Source organism: Pteropus alecto, unplaced genomic scaffold (assembly GCF_000325575.1).
Source record: "Pteropus alecto unplaced genomic scaffold, ASM32557v1 scaffold79, whole genome shotgun sequence".
In the NCBI taxonomy this organism is placed as follows: domain Eukaryota; kingdom Metazoa; phylum Chordata; class Mammalia; order Chiroptera; family Pteropodidae; genus Pteropus; species Pteropus alecto.
Genome location: NW_006494612.1, coordinates 16,744,309 through 16,757,979, shown reverse-complemented (window position 1 = coordinate 16,757,979; position 13,671 = coordinate 16,744,309). Strand labels below are relative to the sequence as shown.

Genomic DNA, 13,671 nt, shown 5'->3' with positions numbered 1-13,671 from the left:
CGACGGTGATGATCTGAAATGAAGACAAATTAGCTAAGAAGAATGATGTATTTGCTTTTCTTTTGGCTGCTAAAAACGAGCTCAGTTACACAAATGCCTATAACAGGTGGAATTTTAGCAGCCGGACATAAGTTGAATCAGGACTTTGGGGAAATGGCTAATTTTCAATTTCAGAACAAATGCAGATTTTAACAAGGTACAGCTGAGACACTTAATACATACACATTAAAACCTCAAGTTTTCCGCTTTTACTACTGCTGTTGATTGATTGTTCAGTCATTGAACAAGAATTATGTATAACTCCACAAGCAACTTGTACCCTTGAAATACAGGTCTAATCAGAGATCATTCTGTAAATCTATAGAGATTAGATAGTTTTTTTAATCAAGATTCCTAATGTTTTCTCTTAAGATTATGTACATAGCAACCAACCCTGATATAAATGACAAATGGTAACAGCTATCAGGAGCAACAATCCAAAGAAACACTAAGCTTTAGTTTAAATTATAATTGGGTTACGATTCTTCATGTACAGTTCAGACACTACTAAAGGAGTCTTTCCTCTAAAATTGAGAAACATGATGTTGTACACAACATTTATGATTTCACTGCAACTATGTTTATGAACTATCAAAGTCAACTTCACCTTAAACCTATTTTTTGTCCCTCCTAAAGTCTGGATAAATCACTGAATTATTTTGAAATTGAAAAACTATATAAAGTGACTAATTCATCAAAATTCTTGGGTACAAGTATTAATAACTTTTGCATTATAGAGGAAAAACATTTAAATTATAGCTAGTCAAAGCTGTCAGATAATACACTGTGCAATTTCCAAAATGCACAGTGATTAATATAAAGTACCTGCTGTTGTCTAAGCCAGATTTACAGGTAAGGAAATTAGCTTATAGATTTTATTATCTTCTCAAGGAGAACATATTTAAAGAAAACACTACCAAACGATCACACATCCAGCATTTTAAATGTGTTTTAATAAAGCATATCTTTTTGGTGAACTCTACATTTAACACAGTTACAAAATGAGGCTGTAGAAAGGAAAAAAAACAAATATAGATTTTTGACTCCAAAAACAAGAGGCAAATCATACCATACCCATCTCCAAAATGAATATAATACCTGCTCTGGTTGAAATGTCAGCACAATCTTTTCTAATTAAGAAAGCCTTTCAAACCATAGCGAGTGGCAGGTGGCAGAAGTCTGGGAATTCACTGGTACCTCATTAGCTCTCGGGGCTCCAACATACCTTCACAAAAGGCTCTTGGTTGGGTCTGGCACAATATAAAATCTGAATGTCCAAGGGCAATCTTCGGACTTTCATCGTGACCAGGTGAGAACCGTCTGCTTGCTCTCTGACAGGGAACAGAGTTTTTCTCTGTCTGCCTTCACACCACTGTTACTTGTACCCACGCTGAGCTACAACTGTTCTTTGTAGTATCTAGTTTCCTGCATGATTGAGTTTCTGTTTCCCTTTGGAGAGGTTCAACATTTCTACAGGAACACACCCAAATTAGGATTTACAGCAAACACACACTTCCTGTCAGGTATAGCTGTGAGGCTGTAAAATGACACTTTCACCTTTGAAACGGTGGCTTCCTAACCATACGACAAACACCATTGTTTTTTTTTCCCTTCCTATACTTTTCTTCCTAATTGTCCTCTGGCTAAGCTGGCTTTTCTAGCCCTGCCTTTGCAGAGTTTTTTCCAGTACCTACTCGAAAGCAAAACCTCCATTTTAAACTTTACGTAATTTCCCTGACATCACTTTGAATCCCAAGGGGACGATCAAAAGGAGCCTTTACCAGAGGTAGGCTCATTACACTGAGAACAATGGCATTTCACTTCAATACCATGTCATGTTTGCTGGGTGGGAGGATACTTAAAAGAATAGGAAAACATCTGGTTTCTATGAAGTTGAGGAAAATATTATTTTAGATTCAGCTTTTCAAAACAGCTGGCAAAGTAAAAATAAAAAAGGCAAATCTTTTTATTTTTTAGGATATTAATCTTAATGACTTAGAGGCACAATGAGTCCTGCTCTACTCCCCGGATCTAATGTTAGACAATTGGAAAGAAATGTAGAACACCATTAATCGATTTCCAGTGATCTTTCTGTGGCTTTTCCAGATCCCAAATGGTCTTTTGGTCTTGCTGAGGGGATCAGAGTGCTCTTGCATAGCTCATCCTGGGGGTCAGCTCTAAAAAGGCCTCTGGCAGGTACTTTGTGATCAGTCCCAGGTTAGCCAGAACTTATTCTCAATGCCAGAGCCTGAACACAATCTGGGGCAGAATCACTAGAATTTTGTGCCAGTGAGATGGCATTCCCTTAAGAACCTGGCACTTCATGACAGCTAACAGTTACTGAGCACTTTCTATATGATGGCGAAAGCCAGGTGCTTTGCCAGGCACAGGGACACAAAGTGGTTCTGATTCTCGAGTCAGTGAGGGAGTGGGTGAGGACGGTCGAGAGACATTTATAATAAATGAATGCCATTCCATGTGATACAAATGCTAATAGTTAATAGCAGCCCGAGGGAGGCTGGGGCCTGCTAGAGTTCTGAGATGGCTTATTCACAGAGGAGATGGGGCTTCAGTTTGAGAGCAGAGGGTGGGGTGGTGGGATGTCCAGGTGAAGGGCACAGCAGAAACACACAGATACGTTCTATGTTCATTATAGCTTGAGAATAGAGAGCAAGGGAAATAGAAATGAGGTTGGAGAAGGAGAACTGGAGAAAATGAAGAATCTCGGTGCCGTGAAGGGGCTTAGAACTTATATGACAGTATTTCTAAAACAAGGTTGTTCAAAATCATCTAGGACAGGGTTCCCAACCCCCGGGGCCACAGACCAGTAATGTCTGTGGCCTGTTAGGAACTGGGCTGCACAGCAGGAGGTGAGTGGCAGGCAATCAAGCTTCACCTGTATTTGCAGCTGCTCCCCAGTCTAGCATCACCGGCTCAGCTCTACCTTAGATCATTAGGCATTAGATTCTCATAGGACCTGGTCCCTGGTGCCAAAAAGGTTGGGGACCACTGATCTAGGAGCTTTTAAAAATACAGATTCCAATACTCCTCCCCCAGACCTACTGACTTAATGTTTCTAGTGGGGAGGGTCTAGGATTCAGTTAAAAAAAATAATTTGCCAAGTGGTGGTTCTTGTGGATGGACAGGTGGGTAATGATTGCTACGGACGATAGAAAGCCACTGAGTTTGTTAAGCATGAGAGTATAGATCATGCTTATGATACCTCCCTGTTCCCTTATTTAAACAAATTAAACAGATAGCATAGAACATATACAAGACCTTTAAGCATGATGAAGAAAACATCACAAATCATTAAATGGTGCTGGAAAAAAAACTATTAAAATATTGACTATATCAATAAATCAACTTTAGAATGAATAGAGTTTAAATTGATACTACAGGACCAACTATACACACAAAAAAACTACAGTTAAAAAACCACAAACAAAAACATAAGTAAAATTAAAAGGCAAATAGCAAACTAGGAAGAAAATCTGTCAAAAATATAGGAGACATTTTCGTTAACCAATGTCACCATAAAAAAATGAAAAAAATAAAAAACTGAAAAAATATAGAGACAATTAATATCTTTAATCATAAAGAACTCAAAGAGTGTGATGAAACTATTAAGATTCTTTTAGAAAAACATGCAAAGAAAATTAGTGGGCATCACAACAAAGAAAAAACACAAATTATATATAATATAAACATACACATATATTCATTCTATACTCAATAATAATCAAGGAAATAAAAATTAAAATGTATCATTTCTCAGCTTCAAAATTAGCAAAACTTTTTAGAAAGAAATAATAGTAATAACATTTTCTGCTGGCAGAAGCATGGTGAGAAGGGTATCCCACACATTGCTGGTGAATTAAATTGGCATTATGTTAAAATATTAGTATCCTTAAACCAAGTAATTTCACTTCCAGGAAACTAAGAATTAAATGCTTGAACCACACAAAGATACCTGAACGTGTGGAATCATTAAATAAGTCATAATTGAAATCAAAAATATAATGCAACCATTAAAAACGAGGCTTAAAAATCTTTAATGTGATAATTACCACAACATTTCAGATGAGAAAAATCAGACACAAAACTATACATAATCCCTTTTTGGAAAAAAATAAAAAGCTACATTTATTCCCCACCCTCACCTCTTAGAAAACATCCTAAAGCAGAATAGAAAAAGTCTAAGGAACTGTACAAAAGTATTGTGTGGTTTGATAATATTTTTAAATATTCTGCATTATAGTTTTCTCTGTAGTTTCCAAATTTCCTAAAGTCAGGTATTATTTCCATAAATTAGGAAATAAAGCTAATTTAAAGAGCTTGCATATGGGAGGATGGACCGGTAGTTCAGTTAGGATTGGAAGTGCCCTTGGGAGTCCAAGTGAAGGGTTCAGACAGGCTGACTAGGGTGGTGGTGGTAGAGGGGAACCAGGGTCTCTAAACCATGTTTAAGATCAGAATCAAAAAGATTCTGCCTAGAGATGAATGACTAGATATGCCAACAAAGGAGAAGAATCTGAGAAGATTCCTGGTTTGATTTTTTGCTTGGAGCATCACTAATTAAGATGTAAACACATAAGAGGCATGTGTTTTTGGGGGGAAAGATTGTGAGCTGTTTTGGACATGCTGAGGATCAGATCTCTGTAGCTTCCAGAGAAGTGAAGGTCTCTTATCCCTACCCACAGGGAAAGGAAAGGTGCTAAGGTGGCTTGGCTGTAAGGGAATGCTAGTAGAGAGAGCTGGCTTCTGCAAGCAGGGGGAGTTTGCCCAGCATTCTTTACGTTGTTGCATTTTTGGACTCTTTCTTCCATGTGGCCTGACCAGTCCAGTCACCTCTCTCTCCAGTCATCTTTTCTTTCCCTGTGTCCCGAGTTTCAGCAAGAGAATTATGAACCTAGATCAGACCAACTTTCTTCCTCTTTCGATATAGGTCTAGAGGCTACATTCTAGAGGGATTGCCCTCTTGCATTTTTCTCAGTGGCTCAATCTGAAACAGCATGGGGCAGACTGCCCAGCCTACTTCATTCTGCTCTAGATTCTGAAGCAGACGTTTCTCTGAGTACCAATTTAGCGCCTTTTCCTCTAGTACTAGTAGGTGTGACTTATTCTCTCATTGGAGTTTTCAAGAGCGCAGATTCAAGGTTGGGATTAGTGGCAGAAGAGGCAGAAGAAGCAGAATAGACCTTAAGAGAACTGCTTTGGCTCAAAATATTCAGGTCTAGTCAGGAAAGGATTAAGTCTCCAGTGCAACTTAAACCTTCTCTCTGGAAATCCACATTGAGGCAAGAAACTACAGCCTCGGTAAGAAGATGCACCCTCTCTAACTTGCTTCCTCTGTGCACACATCTCATGAGCGTCTCTCTGGCAGATATGATTAGGTTAAGGACACTACTTGATATTCCTGGGTGCCTTGGTCAGAATGCCAGTGTCACATGATCTCTGCCTTGTGGAAACTTTCAGCAGTGCCTGTGGGGGCATCTATGAGCTCTAGAGTAGCAGCTTGGGAGAAAGAGGCATGTGGTAGAGGCAGATGTTGGAGTCAGCAGCAAAAACCTCAAGAGGTGACAAGCTCATCCAAGGAAGAGTAACAGATAAGGAGAGAAGAGAGCCAAGGAAAAATTACAGACAAGCAAAGTAGACTCAGAAAGACTGGCCAAGGATAGGAGGAAAAACAAAATTGATACAAAAAGCCAAGGGAGGGAGAAGCTAATAGATAGGCTTAAATATCTTCAAACAATGGTCTCAAAGAAGAAGCATGTGAACTATGGGGAGAAAAACATGTAAACAAGTAAATTGCTGAGTAATATAGAGTTATGAGCAATGGGCTTAGGGAGACAGGAGGAGTAACTATTTCAGAAAGCATCACGGAAGTGACAAATAAATTGGACTTTGAAGGATGACAGGAGTTTGCCATAGAAAGCTGTGTGTGTGCACATGCAAACACACACATTCATGCTGGGAGGGAGTGAATGAGCAAGAGAAGAGTGACTGCAAACACATATATGGAAGGACCTGGCCTTCCAGTAGGGATTAGACCTCAGGGACCAGCCTTATCACCTTTGGTCATTCCAGTCTGACAAGGTTCTAGCCTTAGAAGAATATGGCTGCCCACTTGATGTATCTGGAGAACATCACCCTTACTGCAACCCGGTGCCACTATCAATGAACAGTGCAGACACTGATGAGATCTTCAGTACCAGGTTGCCATCCTGCTACAGTTCCTTAGCATTTTTCCTAGTCTCCAAAGTTGTCATTTCATACCTTCTCCATATTCCTCTAACTCCTCCTTTATTTCTAAGAGATGCCCCTCCTTCTACTTCAAAAAAAAAAACCATGCAATGAGAAATGTCCTGACTTATCACCACTGAATCTACATTTTATTTGTACACATCCTACTCTTTCCTACTGTCCAACCTCCTATCTATGGCCAGTCCCACGACTACACACACATTCCTGCAGATATTCAAGGGTCCAATCTCCTGATGATTCCTCCCCTCATTTCCTACCTTTATGCCTTCTACTCTGCTGTTCCCACTGACCTCATCTAAAAAGTTAGTCTCTTTCACAAGAGGGAAATTTCTTCCCCAACTTCACCTCTTCTTCCAGTTTAATATTCTATCATTTTCTAAAACCAAATTTGAGTTGTTTGCACACTTTTACTAGCTCCACCTACTCGTCCCCATTCGGCCACCCATTCTTTGAACCTCTGGAATATAAATTTTGAAACTACCACTTTAATGAGACTGCTTTTGTCAAAGTCACCAACTAACTTTTTGGTTTCAAATCCAAAAGACACCCCTTAGCTCTTATTTTGTGCCTCCTCTGAAGCATTGGTCATTTTTAAGCAATTACCTGCCTCTTAAAACATTCTCTTCCCTTGGCTTCTAAGACATGACTTTTCTTGTTTCCCTCTCCCTTTCCTGGCTGCTCCATCTCAGTGACCTTTGTGGGCTCTGCTGTCTCTGTTTGACCCTTTAGAGCTGGTTTCCTTAGGGGTTCTGTTCTGAGCCCTGCTCTCTTCCCACTGACATATTCTGCTGGGATGACCTCATCTACACTCATAACTTCAACTCTGCTAATGATTTCCAAAGGTGTATCTTTAGATCTTTACCCTATCTTTTGTTCTCAGTTGTTTCTTGGACATTCTATGGGTCTCTCAAATTTAGATTAAAAGCAGAACGCAGAGCACTTTCTACTAAATCTAATCCTCTTGTTCTGCTCCTTACCTCAGTGAAGGGCAGGTACTATTATCCCTACGGTTCCTTCTCTAAAACTCAAGATATTAATCTCAACATTTTACTTTCCACATGTAATTAATTGCTCACAAAGCCTTGTGTATCTTTCAAAAACACTCAATTTTCTCTATCTTTGCTGCACTCGTACTTTCTCAACACTGATTACTGCAAGAGCCTCGTAATGGGTCTTCAAGTCTCAAGTGTTGTCCGGCTCCAAACTACTGAACATCTACTCACCAGAGAGAGCTCTCCAAAATGCATGTCTGTAGATACTTCTCCAGGCTCAAAACAGATCAACGCCTCCCTATTGCCCTTAAGAAAATAACCAAACTCCTATTCATAAGATCCTTTGGGATCTGCCCTTGGTTACTTCTCCAGCTTCATTTCTTGTTAGTCCTTCAGCTTTGGACTCTATGTTTTAGCCACACTGAATTTTTGTTAGTTCATCAAATGCCCCATGTTTTCTGTTTCTCCCTTGGGTCATTCCTCTGCATAGACTTTTCTCTCTGGCCAGAACATGTTCCATGTCCCAATCCTACCTCAAGTGCCTGTATTTCTGCCTCTGATCTCAGCTCAGATCACTTCTGGTTCCATACAGGTGACTGGCCAGTCTCCTATAGAACTTGGTACTTCGTTTACAATGGCAATTATATCATTATATTGTAATGATTTACTTATACTCCTTGATGTTAAATTCTACTCATCTCATTTATGGTGCCTCTATAATGGGAAAAGCTCCAAATTAAGGAGCCTGAATTTCATCCTGTACATAAAGGAGACACAGCAGCAATTTTAAGGGGAGTGAAATGACCCAGTGGTGGTGGTGGTGGTGTCTTTCTGACACACATAACCGGATTCAAACAGAGGAAGAGAGTTTTCTTCCCCTTTAACTTCAAAGGTGCACAGGGAATCTAACTTCTTGCCAGCCAAGAAGCTCTTGAAATCTGAACAGGAGAACATTTTGAATGAATACTGTAATTTAAGGACCACAACAGCAAAGCCCCCTCTTGAGTGCTCACCTCCCAGCTCTTGGTGGTTGGCTCACTGAAGAAGTTGTCAATCATGTTCAGCTCCTCCTTTTCCACCACTACAAAGCCTTGCTCTTTGGCATCTTTCCCGTAGACGTCAGGAGACCACTGAACAAAGAACGTGTACAAGTGATCCACCCTGAAAAACACGTTTGTCGCAGGAATTAACACTAAATCTGCTTTCCTGGCAGGCATGAGTAGGGACTTGGGCACACACAAACATCTTTTTCCTGCTTGGCAACTATATTTGCTAATTGGGAAACATTTTACTGTGACGATGATCTCTACTAGAGCATACCAAACTTGGAAAATAAGCCAAGAAATGAAAGCAGAAGTCCACAGACACCGAGAAACTGTCTTTCAATCTTAGGAAAAGATCAAGCGATGGGACATAAAACTGAAAAACACAATAAAATATTTATAGCATTTTTTTCCTCATTGGGTCTTCTTTTATTGTAGCTGTATTCATCAGAAAAATATTAACCTTAAGCTTAAGATAGGAACAAAGATAAATAATGCTCTAATAGGTCTTTATGTATTGAAGCACTATTATAATTTTAATAAAATACCTTTAATAACTACAAAGTAAATAATACTAGCTTTTGTTTAATTAGATACAGAGTGAATTACATAGACATGAGAATATAGTTTGCTTCCAGTTTCTCTGTTCTCTTATACAGAATTAACATCTGAAGATTCTGAAGCATCTCTCCATGCTTAATAAACAGAGAGATGGCTAGTTCCTGAGCAGAGAATGAGAGCTCTCAGTAGTCCAGGCACCTGCAATATCCCACCAGGTATAAGAGTCACAAGCTCTCTGACTTTAGATTCCACTCCTGCAACCATCACAGTGAAGAGAGTGAAGAACAGGTAGGGTCAAATGATTCTTAAAGTCTTTTCTAATTATAAAATGATCACTCCAGTTTAAGCTTCCTATCTGAGGCCATGTTTAATTCATTGCTAATTTTTTAAAAAGTTATACTTATATAAAAATATTACAACAATATTGCTATAGCTTAAATGTTTCTATCACCCCAAAATTCATATGTTGAAACCTAATTCCCAATGTGACAGTATTGGGAGCTATGACCTTTTGGAAGTGCTTAGGTCATGAAGGTGGAGCACTCGTATTAGGATTAGTGTCCTTATAAGAGAGACCCCACAGAGCTAGCCAGCTCCTTTCACCACGTGAGGACACAGTGAAAAGACAGCCATCTATGAACCCTAAAGCAGGTTCTCACCGAATCTGCCAGTGCTTTGACTTGAGGACATCCCAGCTTTTAGAACTATGAGGAATAAATTTCTGTTGTTTATAAGCCACCCGGTCTATGATATTGTTACAGCAGCATGAAAGAATGAAGAGAAATATTAATAGGACTAAAACAACAAAAAAAAAGGTCACCCACGATTCTGATATTCCCATGGATCGAACTGTTTTTAGATTTCCATATTCCTATCTGTTCTTGTCCACATGTACAGCTTTCTTTTCATTGTAATCAGGACCAAGACATAATTAATTGTTCTATGTAACATTAAATAATGCACATATGTCATGTTGCTAGACTTTGTATTGATTTTTAATGGCTACATTTCATTAAAGTAATAAACCAAAGTTAGCCTGTATTCTCATGTCCTCAGGATATTGAGCTTTTTTACCATTTCTTTGATTGTACAAATAACATTATAATGAACATCCTCAAGATCTATGCCTCTTACCATCTTTTAAATTATTTTCTCAAAGTTAGTTCCCAAAAAAGAGATTACGGGGCCAAAAGATATGATTTTCTAGCTTGCAATTCATCCTTCCAAACTGTGTTTGAAAGGCTGCTACTTTACTCTGCATTGCAGTTTGTGCCTAAGTTTCATAATGATGTTGCTCATCCTTTTTTAAAAAATTTTTTAATGAGTTTAACATATATTTAAGTTTTACCCAACTCACTTCATATTCCTTTGAGTGCTGGTGGGTTGAACATTTTTGAAATGTTTTCGTCCTGGCTGCAGCTTGTTTTTCATGAACTGGCTCTTTGTGATTGTGGAATTACTGTTTTTTGAGCATCAAAATTATATTTAAAAGAACAAATAATGAGAAGCTTCCTTCTCCTTCTCCCTTACATCCCTATCCAGCACATTCTGCACCTTCACTCGTTCCCCTCTAGGTGACTGCTTTTTTAGTTTCTTGTGTGTTTGTAGTGTTGTTTTGTCTTCTGTTTCTACAAAAGATAGTACTACTCTCTATCTTGCTTTTTTCACGTAATATATCCTGGATATCTTTCCACATCAGTATATTCTCTCATGTATAGCTACACAGTCCTTTACTGTGTGGATTTACTATAGTTTTTTTTTGGATTTACTATAACTATCCCCTATAGCTGGACACTTGGGTTGTTTCAGTATTAGGCTGTTATAAACAATGTTACGATGAATAACTTGGTATGTGTCATTCACACAAGTACAGGTATAGGTATAGGCTATATTCCCAGAAGTGGGACTGCACTGTCAAAAAAAACAATGCACTTACAATTTTGATATATAACACCATGTTATCCTTTTGAGGGATGATGTCATTGCTTGCCTTCCTACCAGCAATACATATGTTTTTTAGAATCTTTTAACTATTTTTACCACATAGTATAAAATTTCTTATTAAAAATTTACTTAGAAAAAAATGAAATAAATCACCACTCCAGAGAGGTTTGATAAATATACAATTTTAACTCTTTCAGTTTTCTAACATTTAAAATTTCACCCATCTTAACCATATTTTGTAATAGAGTTGAGAACCAAATAAACTTCACTGGAACTTTTGGAAAAGGAGATATTTATTATATGCATATCACTTTGGAGAAAATGGTTTCCTAAGTACTTGTTGGCTAGTTTACTTGTGAGAAAGAGAAAAGCAGTCCCTGATACCCGGGACCTTGCCTGGTCCTATCAGTCAGGCTCTCGTTGTTAGGGAATAGCCTGTCACTCACAGGTTGGCCCTGGTAATTTCAGGTTGAATACAAAACAATTTCACAAAACATCAACATCAGACAAGGACACTATGACTATGATGAATCGTTATAAAAACAAGACACTCTGAGGTCTCATATCTGAACACGAACTAAAACAGGAACGCTGTCCAAACATAAAAATGACCAAACATCCCTCTCCTCTGGCTTATATGAATGACTGTTCTTCTTGACTAATTACAGCATTAACCTCTCTATAGTCTTCCCTTTAAGATGTAGAAGACCCCCAATCACAGAATGACCTCTGCTTCCTGATAACATCCAATCTAGAGCAAAGTCCCACTTCCTTAAGTCTCTCTCCCTATATTACCTACCACACACCTAAATCTCATAACTCTTTTCTAGCACCCTCTTCTTGAGATGGCCCACCGTCCTATGGTGTGCGCTCTCCTTCTCTGCAACGAGTCAACCCAATCTGTTTGACCTCAGGTATGTTCCTGGAGGTTCTTGGTTAGACGGCACTCCTTCCTTTGACAACACTCTGTGCACCCACTATATGCCAGTGAACCTGCCCTTGTGGAGCTTACATTCCACAACGTTACAGCTGGTGAAGATACCGGATATCGTTCAATCCAACCAACTCTCATCAGATAGAAAGGAATCGGGGCTCTGAAGGCTATCTAATCAGCATCACGTGAAGTGGCAATCAGGGTTCTTTCAACCGCAGTATAAAGTTGTCAGCTTAATTCCACATTAACTTCTGAATCGGTTCCCAGTTCACTTCCTGGTTATGACACAAGGCATATTTTTATCAGTTTTTGGACCCATTTTCCATAAAGAACTGTTCATTTGTCTTTTATCATTTTATCTGCATAGGGCAAGTTGCAACACAAGCACACATGTTCAAGAAGTATTCCAAGAAATGCTAAAAGCTCATGCTGACGTGTACCTTTGTGTAAGACAGCAAGGGAATGAGGCGTGAGGCACAGATTTGGAGTTAAGATTTCATTTCTTCTTAGATATTATAAGAAAATATAAATTGTGAGTTGAGGGAAAATCGATTTCAGCATAAAGCATTCCAGCTTGTATATGCCATTTGCTCTAGAAAAAATATCTCGGCCTGGGTAGGAACCTGTGATGACCTGGTAAGGGGGCTTCTCCCAAGCCTCTTCTCTTCGGACTGCAGAGTTTCCAGTGAGTGGTAAATGATGCCCCTGGGTTTACTTCCAGAGTGGCTGGCCTATTCTGCAGCAGGCAGTGGTGGGACAAGAGCAGCCAGAGCCAGCTCTTCAAAGTGAGTAAGCTCTGAGCTTGCTGGACTTACCACATAAAGAAAGCTCTAGAAAGGAGGGGAAAGACATTCTCAAAATATCATGAAAAAGAGGCTCAGGGTCATAAAAATTTTAATATTAAACACAGAAGTTACCTTATGTTTTTAGCAATGCTGGTGAAGTATATCTTCTACCTAAAAAAATAAAAGATGTGATTCCCTGCCTCAGGGACCTTACACTGCACAATAACTCTAAGAGGCAAGTGTTACTATGCCCAGTTTAAAGGTAAAGAAACTGAGGCTCAGCAGATTAAATAATGGGCCCCAAATCCCCATCCTTGATAATGTTCCAGCTAATCTAAGCTAATTGCCTCTTCGTCTATGAATGCTGGACTACGAAGGGAACAGGTACATTTCTGTTCCTGTCCACAGTCAGAGGTCTCACAGTATCATTCAACTACTTCCTTGGCTTTGGGTTTTATTCATGAAGGTTAAGTAATATTAGTGACATGCCCTGGGCGGCCCTTAGGGAAATGCTGCTCACTCCCTGTTCTTCCTCCTACACCTCCCATGAGCAGGCCCACAGCACTGCTAGCACTGTGCTCAGTGCTTGGGGAACATGGTGGGGCAGCTGCCCCACTCAGCTGTGTACCTGGGAATGCGTCTCCACTGGCTTAGGCAGGCAGGGCAGCAGCCCTGAATGGCCTTGCGGCTCTGTCTCACAGCCAACAAAGTCACCTTGGGAGGCCTCAGGTGAGATGAGATGGGAAATCTTAAAAGTATGCTCTGCAATGAGGCACCCCAACGGGAAATGTTCTTGTCTAGTCTCAGACATTCAGGACACTGTCACACTCTGGTTTCCCTCGATGGCAGTCTCCCTCATAATATTTCCTCATTCTCTCATGTAGTTAGGGCCCTCACACCAAGCTTCTGATAGAAAAGCAGGAAGAATGAGTAATTAAAAAGGCTTGTTCCACAAGAGAAAATTAGAGTTCATTTGGAACCAAACTGATGACTTAATTCTTAGGCTCCTAGAGACTGAATGGAAAACTCAGTGCCCCCTCTTCCTGGCTGTACTTTCGCTAAATTTTCCCTCCTTTGTTTACGTTTTCACTAATTAATCAGGGAAA

At 39.5% G+C, this 13,671-nt stretch overlaps 1 protein-coding gene across 1 annotated transcript in view; it reads right to left on the bottom strand.

Moving 5' to 3' along the window:
• Window positions 1–13,671, bottom strand: part of NCOA7 (nuclear receptor coactivator 7) — a 125,851-nt gene that overhangs the window by 9,098 nt on the left and 103,082 nt on the right. Inside the window, exon 11 of the mRNA XM_006926146.3 lies at window positions 8,286–8,459. Within this exon, the coding sequence (XP_006926208.1) occupies window positions 8,286–8,459 (174 nt within the window). The remainder of the gene's footprint in view (window positions 1–8,285; window positions 8,460–13,671) is intronic.